The sequence below is a fragment of the Podarcis pityusensis genome (assembly GCF_964106645.2).
Source record: "Podarcis pityusensis genome assembly, chromosome: 5".
Classification (NCBI taxonomy): domain Eukaryota; kingdom Metazoa; phylum Chordata; class Lepidosauria; order Squamata; family Lacertidae; genus Podarcis; species Podarcis pityusensis.
The window spans coordinates 38,443,003-38,463,501 of NC_138032.1; the positions used below are offsets into that span (position 1 = coordinate 38,443,003).

Consider the following 20,499-nt stretch of genomic DNA (forward strand, 5'->3'; position numbering starts at 1 on the left):
ATCTTACGGCACTTCAAAATGTGAGCAGTTTCAACAAATGGTTGTATTTAAAGCAGTTATGGGGAACCTCCAGATGTTCAGAGAATCATAGAATTGTAGAGTTAGAAAGGACCAAGGGTTATCTATGCAATGCAGGAATCTCAACTAAAGCATCCATGACAGATGGGCGTCCAACTTCTGCTTTAAAACCTCCAAGGAAGGAGAGTCTTCAACCTTCCTAGGGAGTCTGTTCCACTGTTGAACAGCTGCTACCCCATCAGTAAGCTCTTCCTGATGTTTAGTTGGAAACTAAATCCATTTGTTCGAGTCCTACCCTCTGAAGTAGCCCAAAACAAGCTTGCTCCATCTTCCACGTTGCTGGACTCCAGCTTCCATCAGCCCCATCACCAATGTTGTAATCCAACAACATCTCGGGAATCATTGTTCCCCACCCCCAATTTAAAACATTGATGTGTATAAAGGAGGAGGCACCACCACTCAATGGTGGAGCACCCACATTTCATGAAGAAGGCTCCTGGTCCAGTCAAAAGGATGTCTGGCAGCAAGTGCTGAGAAAAAAAGGCTTGCTTAGAACCATGGAGAGGTGCTGCCAGTCAGGGAAAATAAGAGGTGAGTTATAATAGGGTTACCAGATGTCCCTGGGGACAGTCCCGGGGACAGTCCCCGGATTTGCAAATCTGTCCCTGGACAAATTCTGTCCCTGGAATGTCCGCAGATTTGCAAATCTGTCCCCGGGAAACGTGGCAGTGGCAGCCTCAGCAGCCCGGAGCCAACCTGGTAGTGCAGTTGGCTCTGGCTGGCTTCAGGAGCTGCTCGCTGCCGTGGCCCCCGCCATTTTTCCTGCGCCACAGCAGTGAGCAGCTCCTGAAGTCAGCCAGAGCCAACTGCACTACCAGGCTGGCCCCTCCTGGGCAACAGCCAGCTGCCTATGACTCCCGAGCCTCCCCTGATCTGTCAAAACAGGGGGAAGGGGGCAGGAGATTGGGAAAGGCTCGGGAGTCACGGGCGGGTGGGGCGCCATTGCCCAGTTTTTAAAAAACTGCGCATTTATGTTTCACAGGGTGAGAAAGAAGGGCTTTGCACCTCTATACAGTATGCATGTGTGCTTGGGCCCAGGGTCTTTTGCCTCACCATCCCCACTACTGACTCCCTGTTGCTACTCAGTTTTGTTTTGTTTTTAAAAAAGTGTCCCTGGATTCATTGAAAAAAATCTGGTAACCATAAGTTATAATGTTATAAATGCGTTGTAAATACGTGACACCAGGAGGCGCTGTACAGCAGTCAATGGAAAATTGCTTTGAGAGCTATATAACGGTTTCTTTCTTAGCATTTTTAAAGATCAGTGTAGATCCAACCTTGGTGTTCATGTAAAGGGAGAGTGTTGGGTGACTATCACCCACAGCTTCTTGGTGGGATAAAAAAGATGGATAGAAAGACTGGTAAAAAGTCAGATCCCTTATTCAATATCAATGTGTGTTTGAGGAACAGGAATTCTTTGGGAACAGGAATCAACTTGGTGGATCCACGTTTGGCAAGGCAACTAAATGTGTTAATGTTAATGCATACCATTGCTCATGCATACCAAGATGCTTTGCCTCCCCCTGTTGTTTTAACTATAAATATCATTCGCACAGCACAGATGATAGCTCTGCTACATTCAGGGAAAGATACTTACCGTATTTTTCGCTCTATAAGACGCACTTTTTCCATGCTAAAAAGTAAGGGGAGATGTGTGTGCATCTTATGGAGCGAATGCAGGCTGCACAGCTATCGCTGAAGCCAGAACAGCAAGAGGGATTGCTGCGCAGCGATCGCTCTTGCTGTTCTGGCTTCTGGGATAGCCGCATCAAGCCTCTTCAGGGCAGCAGGAGCGTTCCTCCCGGTGCGCTGAAGAGGCTTTGCGTTGCTTTCGCTGAAGCCAGAACAGCAAGAGGGATCGCTGCGCAGCGATCCCTCTTGCTGTTCTGGCTTCTGGGATTCAGAATATATTTTTTCTTGTTTTCCTCCTCCAAAAACTAGGTGTGTCTTATGGTCTGGTGTGCCTTATAGAGTGATAAATATGGTAAATCATTTGTGTTGTCAAGGTCAACAAACACAGGTCCTAATAGCTTACAGGCGCAGTTCTCAAGGAGTATCTTTTGCACAAGCCCTTTTGAGATAAACAGAACTTTAAAAAGAGCACAGAATAAAGTCAATGATAGCAAAGGAAAAGAATAAAGGTTTTTGTTTTTTAATACAGCTACTTTCAAAAGTTAAACCACACGAGGGCAGCAGAATGTCAAAAGTCAGATTCTCAAATAACATCTGTTTTATACAAGGAAAATTAATGAACTGCTGCTGGCATTCAATAAATTTGTTAACAGAATTAACAGAATTATAACAAGAATTATAACAAATATAAAAAGGAGGTAAATGTAGCTTACTTTAATAAAGATAGAAGTTAGATGTAATCAAGTAGTTTTGGGTTGTGAACCTCTTTTTGTTTTGTTTAATTTCATATTCTGCCACTTCAAAGCCTGACCCACCCCCCCGATCATTCAGAAACATAGATAACCAATTTCAGATCCTGAAGGAAGCGCTGCCTGGAACGCCCAACCTCAGGAAGTTCTTACTCTGCCTCAACTCTCTAATCCTGCAACCCGAGAATCCCAATTTAGCCACCCAAGACCACATTTGGTGGCAGATGACCTATCCTACCTGGCCACATGGATCTTTTAAGTCCTTGAGTCTAGGAACTCCTGGAACTAGTAGACCATTCACAGTCTCTCATTCATTTGTCTCCTGGACCATGAAATCAGTGGATTTCATCCATTTCTAACATTTCCTGGCTGGCTCCCATCAGCCCCAATTAGTAGGCATTGCTTTGCCTGTCCTTACAGAGTACTGCCCATCATATGCCTTTCTATAGCGAATGGTTTGGTTGAAATGCATTTTTAAAAAGAAGAAGAATCTGCAGATTGTACAATGGGCCCTTGATGGCCACGCTCATGAAGATGCTCATGTGATGCATATTGGGAATTTGTGTGAGTTTTTCTCAATTTGGGGGTAGAGATCCCTGTGCCATGACAAGAACGAGATGTTTATAAAGACATTCCACAATGGGAGGATGTTTGGGTGTCTCTCACTCTGTAAGGGGGCTACTAAAGCCAGATATTTATTTTGATTTTTTTTAAGCTGCTAAGCAGAGCAGTATTTTGCAAGTATTGATGTGGCATACATAGGCGTGTGTGACTCTGGAAAAAAGCACTTGGAGGAATCCATTTTCACACATTCTTCTTATGTGCACAAAGGAATAGCTTCTATGAGTAGGAGGTGAGAGAGTTATTTGGTTTGGTGCTTAGAAGCTTCCACTCATGTTCTTATGTGCCAAATGGAGGTACCAGTTACCACCACCACTAATCAGAAGAGAGTATTTGAGGTTACCTAACATTCATGCCTGTAATAAAGGACACCTAGGTGCCTTTGTTCTGTTTGCATTCATGCTGTCATATTTGACTCACCATACTCTCCATGGATGCGGGTGGCGCTGTAGGTTAAACCGCTGAGCCTAGGGCTTGCCGATCAGAAGGTCGGTGGTTCGAATCCCTGGGATGGGGTGAGCTCCCATTTTTTGGTCCCTGCTCCTGACAACCTAGCAGTTCAAAAGCATGCCAGTGCAAGTAGATAAATAGGTACCGCTCCGGCAGGAAGGTAAACAGCATTTCCGTGCGCTGCTCTGGTTTGCCAGAAGTGGCTTAGTCATGCTGGCCACATGACCTGGAAGCTGTACGCCGGCTCCCTCGGCCAATAAAGCAAGATGAGCGCCACAACCCCAGAGTTGTCCGCAACTGGACCTAATGGTCAGGGGTCCCTTGACCTTTACCTTTACCTTTACTCTCCATCGAACCTTTCTTCTTCAAATAATACCATTTTAAATAACTACGATCGAGCTTTTATTGCCCATTTATTCTTGCAGTCTCTTCAATGTCCCTTGGAAACTGGTGAAACAATAGAGCAAAAAAACAAAAACAAAAACAAACTAATTTGTGTGTTACAATGATCATAGTATAGAAATAGTATAGAAATAATATAGAATAGTATAGAAATAATTTTGATAGATACTGCCTTCAAGCTAGCACCTTTACAGACTTTCTGTTTCCTTTTTAAATCGTTATACCACATTAAACAAATAGTATAGATAAGGATACACCATAAATCTTTCTCTTGTATGTTAATATACTTTATATAATTTGTTTCTTTGGATTTCATAGTTGCTTGGAAATAGTAGGCTTACAATGGTGTAAGCAGTGCAAATTTTAAAAAATGCATAATCCTCTAATTTGGCTTGATAGTCCACAGTCATTGGCAGCGCAAAGCTATACATGTCTATTCAGAAGTCAGTCCCATTTAGTTCAGTGGGATTTACTCCCAGGTAATGGCATCTACAGTGGTGCCCCGCAAGACGAATGCCTCGCAAGACGAAAAACTCGCTAGACGAAAGGGTTTTGCGTTTTTTGAGTCGTTCCGCAAGACGAATTTCCCTATGGGCTTGCTTTGCAAGACGAAACGTCTTGCGAGTTCTTGCGAGTTTGTTTCCTTTTTCTTAAAGCCGCTAAGCCGCTAAGCCATTAATAGCCGCTAAGCTGCTAAGCCGTTAATAGCCGCTAAGCCGCTAATAGCCGTGCTTCACAAGACGAAGAAACCGCAAGACGAAGAGACTCGCGGAACGGATTAATTTCGTCTTGCGAGGCACCACTGTATTTATTTAGGGCACTTGTATACCACTTAATAATTAGCATTTCTAAGTGAGACTTGTAAAAAAAAGAAAGAAACCATATACAGCACATAAAGATTGCAGTCTAAATAGCATCTCTTCTATGTCATGGCAGCTTATTTTATTATTATTACGGGCTTTATGAAGATCTATCTACATTGTAACTAAGTTATACTTTTACATTTTCTAACTGGCATCCTCAAAAATGTTAGTAGGTTGTGGAGGCTGTAAATGGACCAGTTCAGACAATCAGCTTGCAGGTAGTTTACATTGCATTTCTGGTCATCCTGAGTTGAAAAGGTTATCCTGGAAAAGGTGCTGCAAGAGACACCATCTCTCCTCTGTATCTTCCACTCCATCTCAATGGGCTTTTCCCCCTCCTTGTAGAATGTAAAGGATGATGGACAGCATGCGTGGAGGCTGAAGCACTTCAAGAAGCCTGCCTACTGCAACTTTTGTCGCACTATGCTGCTGGGCGTCAGGAAGCAAGGCCTGTGCTGCTCCTGTAAGTGCCCAGATAGGCTGCTTGTACAATGCTCATGTGAGATTCACCCCTCTTTGTTGACCTGCATGCGAACGAAGTGGAGCCAACAGTGCCAGAATCCCCAAGACAGATGAGGAGAAAGATTTCCTGGTTTATTTTGTTCCTTTTTAATTTTGACACACAGCAAGCAGGGATTCCATATTTACTTCTAGTGGGTTCCTTATTCTGGGAATGTTTGGGGATCTTTCTAGATGCGCAACTCTCAAATGTGGTGGAACGGATGAACCATAAGCCAGGCCTCACCTCTACTTGCTGAATAAAATTCGTACCCTTTCCTAGGATCCAAAGGGATCTAGGCAGTGGCAACAAAGTCTGTGTGCCCCAATATCCTCCCAGTCCTACAGCTGCTACTATGCACTGCAAATGGTCATCAACATTCTGTGGGGAACCTCAGGCACAAGGAGGGGGCAATTGTGGGCCTCTATGTCTTTCTATCTGGCCCTCAGAAGTCTCCCTGGGCCACACTCCTCACTGCTTTGCACCCCAAATACTTTTGCCTGGCTGGAATGAGACCTTGATCTCTGATAATGCCTTTCGGTTGTCTGGATGAGTGGTGGAGCAGTCTACTCCACCTGTCTGTTCATAGAGTCCAATAATCCACATAAAGGGTTGTTACAGTTCCACAGAATCCTTTCACAGATTCTAAGACAAGGATTTCTAGAATATTGGCCTTGTTTCACCATCCTAGGCTTCATCAGTAGAATGAAGTAAAATGTGTGAGATTACAATATTGTATTTATTTGCATTACCTAGAGCCTGTACTACTGATGAACAGACAGGTGGAATAGACACTTATACATATATGGAGCTTATGAATGAACTGACTAGAAAATGAACTGATCCACTGGGTCTTCTGCTTTTTTGCTGAACTTTATGAGACTTCCGTTGAAATTTACAATTTGATACAATGAATAGTATACCTTGTTTATTCAAAAGTCCAGCCGGTTACGTCTTGTGTGTTTAATGAAATAGCTAGAAACTGCTTGCCTTGAATATAGGGTGAACTTAGAGCTTCTCTCTTTTTCTTTTTCTCTACAGTTTGTAAATACACAGTCCATGAAAGATGCGTGTCCAAAGAGATTGCCCCCTGCATCAGCACTTATGTGAAATCAAAGAGAAATACAACTGTGAGTAAGGCATTCATGAATGCCTAGTGCATGTGTTCACTTATTGATGACCTTCCATCTAAGGCAGGCTGTCTGCAATGCAGATCATGCTGTCCACACAGTCATAAGAGCCCTGCTATTGTGCCAAGAAGGACCCGTATTTTATAGGCTACCACACTTCACCAAATTGCCATACTGCTGGAATAGTTCATAAGTATCAAACTGAAAAGGGAGGAATCTGCCTTCTGGGCAACTGTTGCAGATATGGCTACTTCTCAAGAGGAGGTTAGGCAAGCAAACACTCAACAGCAAAACATTGAGACCCATTTCTGGCAGCAGAGTCCTACATTCTTAGAGCTCAGCAGCTCCAGGTTCCCCAAACTCTGAATGAAAGCATCTGCCCCTAGGATGGTCATCAGCCCTGTATAAGGAAATTGTGCTGAAACTCTAGCTGGGTTTGTAGTCGGAGAGAGAGCAGCACATCAAAAAACATTGGCCAGAGTTGCAGCTGATACCAGAAGCTGTACTAAAACATAGCTGCGAGGTCATGTCAAAGCAGAAACAGAGGCTGCAAGACTGGAAAAGAACTCAGAGAAGCAATGGAGAAAGTCAATGATTTTTGGATTGTGCATGCCCATGTGAGCAGTTCATTGTGGTATTATGGCTAAAATATCCATCTAATGTTCTATACCGATGGCATTTAAGATTGTGAGTAGCCTGCCTTATAATACAGTGAGTTTAGCCAAAGGCTCATGAGACACCGTGATAGTTGGATCACAGACTCCCCCCCCCCAAAAAAAAAACACTTTCCCATTCCTTTCTTTATCCCACACTTCAAAAGCATATCCTGAAACATTTGAAGGAACAATGATTCTGACGCTCATTCAGGAGCATTTCTTCTCCTTTGTTGCCTCATATTTAGTGCCTGAATTTCTTTTCCAGCATGGATCACCTTGTCTCATGCATTTCTAGGTCATGCAGCACACATGGATTGAGGGGAACTCCCCAGCCAAATGCGATCGTTGTCATAAAAGCATCAAGAGCTACCAGGGCATTACCGGACTACATTGTGTATGGTGCCAAATCACAGTGAGTACGTGAAGCAAGCGTGGTGGTGTTTTTTTTTAAAGAACGCTAAGCTGTTCAAGGCAAGTCACCTCCTACATCAGCAGGCCATGTTTCTTCTATATTGGCAATAATCACGGCATGCCTGTGAATAAATAAGAAATCTGTTCCTCGGTTTTTCTCCTGATTGTGAAAACGGTCACGACACTGAATATTGTTGAGAAGCCATGGAATGTGACTGAGCTTTGTTACTTGCTTGATTTGGTACGATGAGCCTGGGATCATCTGGCACATATAGAAGTCATTCCACTATCTATAAGTTGGTTTATTCCACTCACCCTGACATATTTCCCCAGTTCAGGATAGGCTACATTTGATCTTGGAGTTCCCAAATCAGCAGTCCCCCATCCACAGGGACCACATATGAGGCTAGTTTTTATATTCATTCATCTTTTACCATAACGTTACCATAATTGAGCCAGTGAATCCTAGGATGCCCCAATTCTTCTTCTTTTCTCCCCCCCCCCCAAATTTGCATTCCCACTATATATGATAATAGTCCCCTCTTGTCTTCTGACATTTCCAACATATAATGTAATATTAGCCAGGTAACATTTATTTGTTGTTTATTAATGCCAGTTAGAGAAACCACCTTGCCATTACTTGTAACAGCCTTCCTTTTTATGGATATATTTAAAGAGAATCTTTGTGCTGTGTTTTCTCCTCTTGCAGCTTCACAACAAATGTGCCTCTCATGTGAAGCCTGAGTGTGATGGTGGGCAGCTCAAGGACCACATCTTATTGCCTTCGCACATCTGCCCAGTTGTTCTGGTAAATGAGCCTGCTTAACACCTATGAAATGGGCTTAATGATTGGCATTTTCTGTCTCCCATATGAAGGCCGCTAGATGATGCTCTCTCAAAAACTTAAGATTTTCAATCCATCCAAACTGATTTTGTTAACTTAAAACTAAGGTACTTTCCTGTAGAGCTGCTAGAGAATGCCTCTTATGTCCGTTACTAGAAAGCTGTTGTGTCCCTAAGAAGGCTGAATGACAAACTGCTTGCAATCTGGGCATTTCGTATCGAGCCACTGCTACTGCTACCATACTTTCCCACTACTCCATTAACTATATGCAGCTATCAGTTTACTAATGGTGAATTGAGGCTTGCTAGAAGAGGAAAATCACTCCAATTGTTTCAAGCAAATAATCATTAGTATACAGCCTTAGGCTTTGTTGCAGAAAAGAAAGTAGCTGAAAATAAAAACTCAAAGGAAGAGTGTTGTGCCATATGATGTAGTCTTTGCACAAGTATTTTCTCTTGTTAGAGCAGGCAGGGATAATGAGCAAAATCAAGCGATCTAGCTGGATCCTGAGCACCACATAGACTATTTTGGCAAGTGGGTACTGCTGTCCGCCTGTCAATCACCTTATGTCAGGATGACATCAGATGACCCAAAGGAACATTTTTTTTCTCTTCAGGTGCTGCTCAAGTCTTGCCTGCAGAGGAAGGTCCTTTGCATTCAAAGGAAGAATCGGAAGCCAAATCTTCTTCATTTTAGCTCCAGCTTCATTTTAGCTACAAGTTTCCTGCACTTGACGTCCTATATGATGTCAAGCGTTGGAAAGGTGGGCATGGTCTGCCCACAGTGGCCTGGTGGGCCAACCTCAAAGGCCTTTCAGGCCTGATTAGGCTGTAGGTTGCCTATCCCTGTGTTAGAGCCACTTTGTGATTACTTGGAATAGGCACAGGCACTCCAAGGTGTGCAAGATTGTAAGATTGGACAGGCTCAAAAATGACAATTGCTGAGAGATTTCCACACTTTTTGTAGTATCCTTCTCAGGCTTTGCATATAATCTACCTCTTATTTTGTGCTTTGTGGTTTTGCATATGCTTTTAAAAGATCATTCTATCATTGAAGGTCCCAGGGTGGGTTGCAACAATTAAAAGCACGATATCTAAAACACACCTCTGTGGAAAGAGTGCTCCACAACTTCCACAAATTAAGAGGTTTCCTCTTTCCTAATGAGGAAACTGTGGTGGTACAAACATTGTACTTTCAAATGCTATGTCTACTTTTTCCTGTGTCCAGAACTATGAGAAATGAGGAAATGGTGAAAGCTGGTAATTGAGTCCCAATGAAGAAAATGTATATGTGAGGTCAAAAATCATGAAAATACCAGTGATCTGGATTGCACATTAAATATGGAGAACAGTAGCAGTTTTTTGAATTAAAAACCATTCTGTGAATAAAGTTTAAAAACAGGAAATCAAGGACATTATCTATCTCTCTATCGTCAGATTTCTGTCCCACTCCAGAATCTATAAATTTGTAAATCCATGGGGGAAGAAACTATTGGAACTGGGAGAGAAATTAAAACATACCTTATTACTTGCTAGTGGAAATGCAGCCATCCAAATTGCGTAACAGAAGACCCAAAGTTAATGTATAATATATTAAATGCTGTCTGTCAAACAGTGCCATGATGATAAGCATTCAGTAATACATTTCATAAAGTGCTAAACAGTAGTGGACAGATTGTTTGGGCAAAGGGACTTACACGACCTCCCAGAAAGCAGGTCATTGCTTCTTACTGGGAGGAGGGGGGCGAGGTGGCAGCAAAGTCAGCGCAGTGCAAACGCAGCAGCTGAGCCAATGCGTTGTTCCTGCCAGTGCATTGACACTGCACTGGCTTCCCCACTGCCTCACCTTTCCCCCTCTCCCTCCTGGTAAGCAGCCAAGCGAGGCGTTCAGGTAAGCACCTTCGCCCCACCATGCCATCCACTACTGGTGCAAACAATCTTTCTTAATTTAGTGACCCTGCAGTGAATCATATTGAATCAATCGCTTCAACAGTGGCTTGAAATGATGGACACAATGATGGTTCCAAAGTTCAGTATTTGACTTGCTCCCTGCTCAGGGCTTGACATGAATCTCGCAGTTCCACCATCTCCACATTTGCTTCAAAAAGGAGCTCTTGGACATTTTAAAATATGACAAACACCATACTTGGACACCTTAAAACAGGGAATGGATTCAGAAGATTTATAAGAGTCAGCTCAGTTTTTGTTTTTTAACCCAATGTGGAATTCACTGAGCTGGCTTAGCTGGCATATGGCTGGTATAATTTGGAACCCCATCATGGTCCAGGGTTTCCCTTTTGCCACTGCTAAGGAAAAACAGAGCTGGGAATTAGATCGTAGTGAAGGAAGCCCTTGGAGATACTTACTAAAGAAGAAAAATTTGGCAATTTTATTATGTGGTGCTCTTTTCTGGATTTTTCTCATATTTACTTATTCCTCTGTTACTATTGCTATTCAGAATAATCTATGAGGTTTTGTGATGCTTTTAGTGTTGTAAGGCTGCTTTGAGATCCAATTTTGGCTGAAAACTGCAGTATAAATATGATTAAACATAGAACAGTATAAATATTTTGGATTCATTCACTTTTCAGGTATCTAAGCATCATGAAAGCATCAGTGTTTAAAAATCCACGTTAAAAAGCTTAATATGTATATAAAAAGCTTTTCTTAATATGTGTATGGGCCTCTCAGAAAGCTTTTCAGCTGTGCAGATTGTGGAATTTTGAAGTTAATATAAATCTTGGAACAACATCAGCCTGGGAAGCAAGTCAAGTATTGAACTTTGGAGCCATCGTTGTGTACACAACTTTCTAAACTACTTTTGGAATGACTGATTCAGTCCTTCAGTGCCATTCACTATGTGCTCACTATATTCAGATACGGTTTGCACTTCATACAATGTATTATTGATGGTTAATCTGCATGTTTGTATTCTGTGTTGCTTGACAGACAGTATTTTAATACAAAAGTTTAATATGATATTAACTTAACTCTTGGAGCTTTCGTGGTCTTTCTGTTGTATTTCAGTACAGTCAGGAGGAAGTCATCCTTCCCACTTTGTTTATGTTGTCAGTGCTTCCTTGTTATTTGCTGGCCTTCATCCATGCTTCAAAGTCCTTTATGCATTTTCCCTATTCCAAAGGATAGGCAATCCCACCCAAGAAGATCAGACAGTGAATCGCCATCCAGCACATCCCCAGATGATACAACCCTGGCCTTCAGATACAACACCACCACGGTGGATGGGCATGGACTACAGGTAGACAGTTCACAGCTGCTGCTATCATATCTATTGATTTGACTTCTGTCCTGCTCAACATGTATGGTTCTTCCCATCCCTGCTGTATCTCAGCACCAGCCTGGTGAGATAGTTTAGACTGGAAAGTGGTGACTGCCCTAAGGTCATGCCCAAAGAGCTTCATGACTGAGTGGAGATTTGAACCTGCCCTTGTCCAGCACTCTCACCAGTACGTCACACTTGCTCTCTCACTTTTCTCTTACACTTGTGAATGAGCGTGTGTATACCTGCAGAATTATATTTTGTACACCATGCCTAAATTGCAGGCTAGTTGTGGAGAAAGGCATACCAGGGAGAAAATGTCATTCTGCACTAATCTCCTACTCCATGGGTAGGAAAACTAAGACCCGGGGGCCGGATCCGGCCCAATCGCCTTCTAAATCCGCCCCGCGGACGATCCGGGAATCAGCATGTTTTTTTACATGAGTAGAATGTGTCCTTTTATTTAAAAAGCATCTCTGGGTCATTTGTGGGACCTGCCTGGTGTTTTCACATGAGTAGAACGTGTGCTTTTATTTAAAATGCATCTCTGGGTTCTTTGTGGGGCACAGGAATTCATTCATTTCCCCCCCAAAAAATATAGTCCGGCCCTCCACAAGGTCTGAGGGACAGTGGACCGGCCCCCTGCTGAAAAAGTTTGCTGACCCCTGTCCTAGTCTCCCCATGAAGCTGGTTCTGGAATAGCCTTTGATAGTCGCCCTGTTGAATTGTGCATGGTTAACAGATTAACCCTTGGATCCATCCTTCTGCAGCTCTCCCCACAGAACCCAAGCTTGCTGAAGCTCTGCTAACCTAATATTGTCTCAATAGCAATGCCTGCCTTGTCCTTTAAAGAGTTCAGTCTCTAGGCGTATATCAGGAAGCGCACAAGAGGATATTTGCGGAGCATAAGGCAAACATTATTGAGTCAAAGGATGTATATATTAAACAGAGCCGAGCTCCTGAGGCTGTGGCTCGTGTGCTTAGAAGGCCATAGACAGAATAGGTGTGGATAAGAATAAGTGCACAGATTGGTGGTTCCCAGCTTTCTCCAGATTCTGCTGATCCAACATGTTGCCAGTTGCATGCCTTACTTCCTCTGTGGCAGTGCCGTATGACTCATTCCCCCCCATTTTGCATGAATGATGTTTTGTATGCTGTATAAGGAGGCTCTTTGTTTGCTTTGTAATTTGCTTTCTAGATCACCCCTAAGCCTGGAACGCATCCACTGTTGGTGTTTGTGAACCCCAAGAGTGGAGGGAGACAAGGAGAAAGGTATGTTTCCCTTCCTCCTATTGGAAAATTGTACCCTCTGCAGGATAGAGGTTTTTGGTACAGTAAATGCACATTTAGTAATCACTGAGTAATGCAAACATCTTCCCTTAAGGAAGTAATAGCAGAGAGACTGCATTTTTCCTGCAATCAGACGGCAATATTGTGCTGCTTGGGAAATACCGGTACCCCAGATAGCATTGCTCAATGGGGTTGCAAGGCTGTCACTGATACCTGTTATCTGGTGCCTGGGACATCACCAAGTCTTTGGCTTGGTAAGGACAGCTGTAATTCAAAAGTATTTATGAAGCATACATTTCGGAGAGGGGGCTTAGAAATAGGAGAAAAGATTTCCATATGGAAATGGTTTTATTTGTCTGCTTGATGATTGTTTGTCAATCTGAAAATTTAAATAAATTTATAATAAAGAAAAAGGAGAAAAGATGGGTCCACAGTGCAGTAAACATCAATCCAAAAGCATCCTCCATTTTCTGAATATGAAGGTGGCAACTATTGCTACACTTATGGAGCTGCCCTGAGCAGGCTGTGGTGTGGGTACAGAGTAGCTGATGCTAAGAAAATGTAATCATCTGCCTTGGATAGGGATAGGGGAGAAATTGGAATCCATTCACATTTAAAGGCAAACTTCCCTAATTCTCACTTTCTAAAACAATGCACAAACTGATACACAGGCATCCTTCAAAAAATGTGCACTTCTTCAAATCTTGTAATGCAATTCTCTGGCCAAGTAATGAGTACAAAAATGTGGTAAAAGTGTGCATTATAATAGGGGGAAATTGATTTGCAAAAATGTTTATTTTGGGGCACAATTGCTTGCAAACATTTAATATTAGAAATTTGCACTAAAATTCTGATGAATTTTCATGAGGACTTTTTTTAAACAGAAAAATGAAAACTAGTGTGGAAATGTGGAGAACTTAAGACTGGAAAAATGAGAACATAGTGAAACTGACAGATTTCCCTCCTCCTAGCCTTTACTCTCCTTTTTAGGGGCCATCACTTTTTGTTTTTCTTACTTACTTTCAGGGTTCATCGGAAATTCCATTATCTACTCAACCCCAGACAAGTTTACAACCTGGATCGAGGAGGACCCACTCCTGGGTATTGAAATCCATTGATCAACCTGCATCCATTTTGCTATCCTTACTATTCCCTCTTAGTTGTGCTGCCCATTCTCACTCCCCATTTGCTTTTTGCTCACCTTCCCTCTCCACTTTCCCTTTCCACCTCCCTGCTCGCTGAAGCTTCTTAACATACCTTAGCTTGAGGAACTCAGCCTGCTGCCAGTTCTTTAGAATTGCATGATTTAGGACTTTGAAGAGCAGCAGGGCTGCTGTGCCTTTTTTCACATTTGCTTTTGTGTGAATTTAAAAAGCAGTTTAGATGTGGTGTTCTTTCCCACATATGGCAAGCAAGCTATTCTAAAGAGCTTCCCTACCTTTTCCTTCTGCTTTCTCTTAGTTTAAACTTTTTCCGTGATGCTCCAGACTTCCGTATTCTGGCTTGTGGAGGAGATGGGACCGTTGGATGGATCCTGGACTGCATAGGTAAATTGGGATCCAGGGATGCTGCATGGATCAAAGTACATTAGATTTGTTGGATAGCTGATACGCCTGGGGTCACTACTGTGTAAGAGAGAGGGGGGGTCCTGTAGTAGGGCAGCAGCAGAGCACTTACTTCTCCAGGCTCAGCCCCTGGAATCTGCAGGTAGGGCTGCGAAAGGCTACTTGCCTGAAACCCTGGACTTCTGCCAAGTGTGAACTGTGCTGAGCCAGATGTACCAATGGTCCGACTCTGACTCCAATATAAGACAGCTTCCTGTGTTCCTTTGAGGGGCTGAAATTAGAGTTCTTCTGCTAGCCAGAGTGAGGCAAGCACCTCAGCTAGCAGATGCTGGGTGGCAGGGAGGGACAGAGCTTTGTTGCACACAGCCTACTCCGCTGCCCTCTAACCTAGCCTGCTGCTAGAGGACAGCGTCCCATTGCTAGGACTGGTGCAAGAGTCAAGTTCCAGTCCAGTCAGCTGTAACAGGAGAACATCTTGGCCTCAGGCAGCAAAATGTATTGGGCTGGCCCCATCTACATACACAGACTCAAACATGCCTCTGTCCCATACAAGGATTATGAGGGTTTTGGAGCTCTGATGAGGATTCCAGATTGCCCCATGTTTCAGACCACAAAATGTCTTGGGCCAGTCCTGTCTCCATGCACACACCTCATCCACCAAGAAGACTCAAATGCATGTAAAATGTACTTTTAAAACTTTTTTTAAAAAATACACACAACTATCTGAGTGACCTTGGTGGTTAATTTGTCTTAACGTCGATCCTCACTGTGTTTAGAACTGGATGCCCACATGAACCTCTGCCCCATATAATGTTTATGAACAGAAATGGAGCAGTCTGTAGCGCTGAAGATTCCAAACTGACAGCCAGGCCACAATGATCTTCTCCTCCTTCCTCTGCCAGAAAGAGTAGCCAGATGCGCTCTCCCCCGCTACCGCCTCCCCAATTTGCATCTCCGTTAATATTGTCATTATTATTCAGCATCTAATATTGAATGAAGTGTTGTGCAAATTGGAACAAAAGACCAAGCCTCTGCAAATGACTTACAACCTGACAAAGCAATACACACAGGTGATAAGAACTGAGAGGAGAAATGCCCTTGGTATCCACTGATAACAGTGGGCCTTACTCCAAAGTGAGTATGCATAAGTTTGCAGACATATCATTTCTGTCCTCCCCACGACAGGGCGTCCTTTCGCTCCTTCAGCGGAGTTCCCTTCTTTTGGCAGCATCATGCCAAGGATTTCCCTCCCTTGAAAGAAAGATGGATGTTGGCAATGAATGAGAAAGCGGGGGCAGCTGAAAGCATGTCTCTCATGCAGCCTGGAGACAGGGAGAGTTCTGTACTGTTGAAGTGCACACAAGGAAAAGTTTGTAGCCGGGAAGACTCTGTGGCAAGGAGCCCAAGGAGGTGGACCTGCAGCAGGAGAGGGCTGAATTTCATATTAATAATAATAATAGTTTATTATTTATACCCCACCCATCTGGCTGAGTTTCCCCAGCCACTCTGGGTGGCTCCCAATCGAGTGTTAAAAACAATACAGCATTAAATATTAAAAACAGGGCTACCTTCAGATGTCTTTTAAAAATAGGATAGCTGCTTATTTCCTTGATATCTGATGAGAGGGCGTTCCACAGGGCGGGCGCCACTACCGAGAACACCCTCTGTCTGGTTCCCCATAACCTCACTTCTCGCAATGAGGGAACCGCCAGAAGGCCTTCGGCACTGGATCTCAGTGTCCGGGCTGAACGATGGGGGTGGAGACGCTCCTTCAGGTATACCTGACCGAGGCCGTTTAGGGCTTTAAAGGTCAGCACCAACACTTTGAATTGTGCTCGGAAACGTACTAAGAGCCAATGCAGATCTCTCAGGACCATATATTGATTCATATATTGATTGGCATTAACCAGCCACATCTTTGACTGCAGGCTGCATTATAAAGAGGCTTTCCTGCCTCCCTTTTCTGAAAGCTGCACACATAGATAGGGTTGCAGGCTTGGTCTCCTGAAATTCTGAACTGAGGTCCAGCAGCTCAAGGAACTAGGGATGGGGGTGGGAGGGAAATTAGTTTGGTTTGCCTTTTTAGGCAAACCTACTTTATTCACACTTGCTGCACCAATAAGCTAACTGAAATGAGGTTATCCTTTGAAATTCACACTTCTCTGAATTTTGTGATGCAGTTCCCCAGCCAGACGTGTGCTCAGAAAGGTGCATGTTTGCAAAAGCAACATATAAAACTACAATATATTAGGTCAAATTGCTTTCAAACACCAACACACCATGTATAGCCAGGGAATACAGCTGTGGTTCGTTCTGCTCTTGGGAAATCCTGTCCTCATTAGCTCTGCTATGGCAGGTGATGTAGAAAAAGGAAAGTTGACTCCAGCACTCTGTTGGCTTCTAAAGTCTGTTTTTCTTTTTGCAGATAAGATAAACATAGCAAAACACCCTCCTGTGGCTATCCTGCCCCTGGGAACAGGCAATGACCTTGCCCGCTGCCTACGATGGGGCGGAGGTAAGTATTTTGAGTCAGCCTAACACTGTAGGGTCATTCATCACGACCTCACACCATGACTTGCCACTGATCCCTCCTGACAGCAGTCCCATGTGCTGTTGAAACCTGTCAGCTGCTTCTAATACCACTTGTCATTGTCCGGGCTTTGCACCACTGGAGACTGTCCATCACTGACAGCTCTTCAAAGTATACATTAAAAAAGAAAAGAAACCTTACCACACCCACCATGCAACTTGCAATCTTACCCAACCCACAGCCTTATCTACTAGAAAAGAGCATGGTTCCCCATTCACCATTGATGTTGTTGGGCCCAAATCATTGCCAGGTTTGTTTCTCCTTCTCTGCTTCTGATCACTTGGCCTTCTTTTATGGCTTTGCATAGCGCCGAGGCATCCATTACCAGACTCTCTGTAACACAACTGTTTGCCCCATTAGTGCTTGGCCTATTCCACCGCTGACATTCTATTCCTTACCATATGCCATCCCTTTTTCCACTCTCAAGGTTATGAAGGTGGCAACTTAATGAAGGTCCTGAAGGACATTGAACACAGTGCAGAGGTAATGCTGGACCGATGGCAAATTGATGTCATCCCTATTGACAAAGAGGAGAATGGGGACCCTGTCCCTTACAGTATCATCAACAACTACTTCTCCATAGGAGTGGTAAGCACTGTCTGTACAGCTCTTGTTCCCATGATCTCCCTCCCTATTTCCCCTGTAGTATCAGAAGCCCTAGATAACATTGTGTGTCAAACTGGAGATGGACAATAGGCTTTAGAGGTGATACAATGGCAGCATCGTTGTCCATGGTGTACATACTATTCTGTCCCATTGTCACCTAGGGACAAATGGCTTCTGCGTGTTTTTGAAGTCCCCCACATCCCACAAAACCTGCTAAGTAAAGCAACAGCAGTGAGATATATGCATACCACAAGCAACACCTTCAGCCAACTCACAGCTATAAGTTGGAGTGCAGTTTTCTTGTCTTATGGGCATGAGGTCAAAAGCTCATATTTGAGACTGGAAATTATGTTTTGTACTTCAGAATGGAGATTGTGGAGATTGTGATGACTCTTAAATCTCAGTAAGAATTTATTGCAAACTTGTGATCTAAGAAGACTCACTTCTGCATCAATAATAATTATTATTCGTTAAGACAGTCTTCTTTATAAGAGAAAAAGCAGTTAGTCTTTATCGTGAAGTCTGTGATGCAAGAATATGGGTAGTTGACCTACAGGGGTGTCATGGGACTTAGCCAGTTTGGTCAGCTGATCTTTCAAAGGCTCACATGACCCAGTCTTGTGGGTAGTGTGGTCAGGAACAGAGCTGGATAAAGGAAGGCTGAATTCCTGTGTGAAAATAGGATTCAGCTACAGGGAACTGTGAATCCTGACTTGTGAATCCTGAAATGTAATTGGGCTCCCATTCTGAGGCTCTTGACTTCAGAGCTGCCTAGGAAGATCAGCTTGCACATAACAATGGCTCTTTGTCCTATGCTGATACTCCCTTTCCCATCACTTGATGGAATGGGAAGCAAAAAATTTGCCTTTTGGAAGCATCAGCTATCTGCAAGGGGAGTCCTGTGTGCAGGTGATGTTTTCAAAAGGCGGCTTTTTCTCCCCTCCTGATCACAGGATGGGGAGAGAAAAGGGTTCCTTGTGGAAGGATCACCTGCACACAGCAGAAGTCCCTTGAACCCCTCCCATCAGTTGATGTCACAAGGAACATCAGATGATTGACAGTTGGGTGGGATTTTGAGAAAATGGCACCATGGTCAAAATTGGACTCCTTGGTGGGCCAAGATTGGTCTGTGAGTCTGTCTAGCTTATTTAACCATTGTTCTTTCCCTGGGATCTCTCTTTGTTTCTTGTATCTTGTGTACACTATCCTTGCAGCTGTTGCTGCATATAGGAATAAGTTATTGCCTTTTTTTGGTAATTCATTCCCAATTATGCCAAGAAGGAATGCTTCCGGTTTCTTGAGAAATGTGAATTAAAAATAAAATAAAATAGCTTGTTATACACCATTTCCCAAAATTCCTTTGCCCTGTTGCATTTCCATCATAGGTGAATAAAAGTACTCTCAGCCTCTAGACATTCCCAACAGAGTTTTGAATCTCTTTCATACATTTTGGCCAGTTTGACTGGTGTCAGATACCATCTGCATTGCAGTATTTGCACATTTTCTCTTACTTGGTAACATGCCGAGAAGTTCATTGTTTGGTTCTATAATTTTTCCCACTCATCAATTTCAATATTGTGCCTGATATCAATGGCCCACTTAACCATTGCTTCCTTTATAAGTTGTTCCTCACTAATTACATTAGCATGAGCATATCTGCACTATTGAATTTGATTTCTTGCTATAACATTAGCAGCCTTTTCCTTTCTGTACCTGAAATTTAACTACCTGAATTTCTATTCTGCCCAGTTAAGAATTCTGTGTAACTTAATGGATTGCATGCTCCTTCCCTGATTGAAGTTGATCCAATAAAAGATATCACTTTACCTGTGTTGTAGGGTTGCTAAGAAGCTCCCCACAACAGCTGACTCGTTTTAGCGTTCTGACATGGTGGGAGAAACAGCTGATTATAAAAAAAAAAGCACTGAAGCATTTGTTTAAAAACAGTCTCATGTTATATTGAGGTTCCATTTATAAGTGATTGATTGTCATAAATGTGTTACAAACATGGCCAGTATGTCTTAAAAATGGCTATAACTGAAGTGCTGACCTTTTAGATTCCAAAGTCCATGCTTAATATTGCATTAAATAATTTTAAATTGTCTTAACACTTTGCAGATCTTTAAGGAAAGTTACTTTTGTGTAACTTGTGGCACGATTTCCATAGATCCATTGTGCATTATAGTCAATTGCAGGGTGCTAGCAGGTCAATGAAAGTAAATTGGAGGGCTTTGGTGCTACGAAATCTCATTGCGGACAAGGTGCCTTTAAATACTACCACTGACGATGACAAGCCATTTCACCTCTGAGTCCAAGCCGCCACATGCTGCTTCCCATCTTTGCCCCCTTTATTTTTGGGCTGTGAGAAATGTGGGCCAGCAGCTATATCACTAACAGGAAGTTTTGGATTACAAATAGATCAGGCCATGGGTTTGCAAAGTCCCTGAGACTAGTGACACCTCTGCACCCCATCACTGAGATGTGGATGATGAACAGCCTGCTAATCCCTGGATGGAGTAAAGCACATTCCTTGGGCTATCTGAACCCAGAGAGACTGCAAGAGGGGCCCTTGTGTTACTATTTGTGACCTCTGTTTATGTATGTGTGCATTATGTGGCCATTCAAAAACTACTTGAGGTTTATGTCTGCTCAAATACAGCAGACAACCATGATAGATAAGTGGGATAACAAGTTTTCCGCTAACTAAAGAAGGCTTAAGCTAGGTCATTCCATAGCGGCCTGTTTTGATGCATTCTTTGTTGATTTATTATGCTGATCAGGGCTTCTGATGATCTTCTAAAAATTATTATGTTAATATTCTAAGGGTAAAAAGG

At 43.1% G+C, this 20,499-nt stretch overlaps 1 protein-coding gene across 1 annotated transcript in view; it reads left to right on the forward strand.

Annotated features, from left to right (window-relative positions):
* DGKG (diacylglycerol kinase gamma) overlaps window positions 1-20,499 on the forward strand; it is a 120,255-nt gene that overhangs the window by 58,192 nt on the left and 41,564 nt on the right. Inside the window, 10 exon segments of the mRNA XM_081006673.1 lie at window positions 5,141-5,258; window positions 6,336-6,424; window positions 7,376-7,492; window positions 8,201-8,299; window positions 11,477-11,593; window positions 12,813-12,886; window positions 13,931-14,005; window positions 14,366-14,451; window positions 16,895-16,984; window positions 17,487-17,647. Coding sequence (XP_080862799.1) covers window positions 5,141-5,258; window positions 6,336-6,424; window positions 7,376-7,492; window positions 8,201-8,299; window positions 11,477-11,593; window positions 12,813-12,886; window positions 13,931-14,005; window positions 14,366-14,451; window positions 16,895-16,984; window positions 17,487-17,647 — 1,026 coding nt within the window.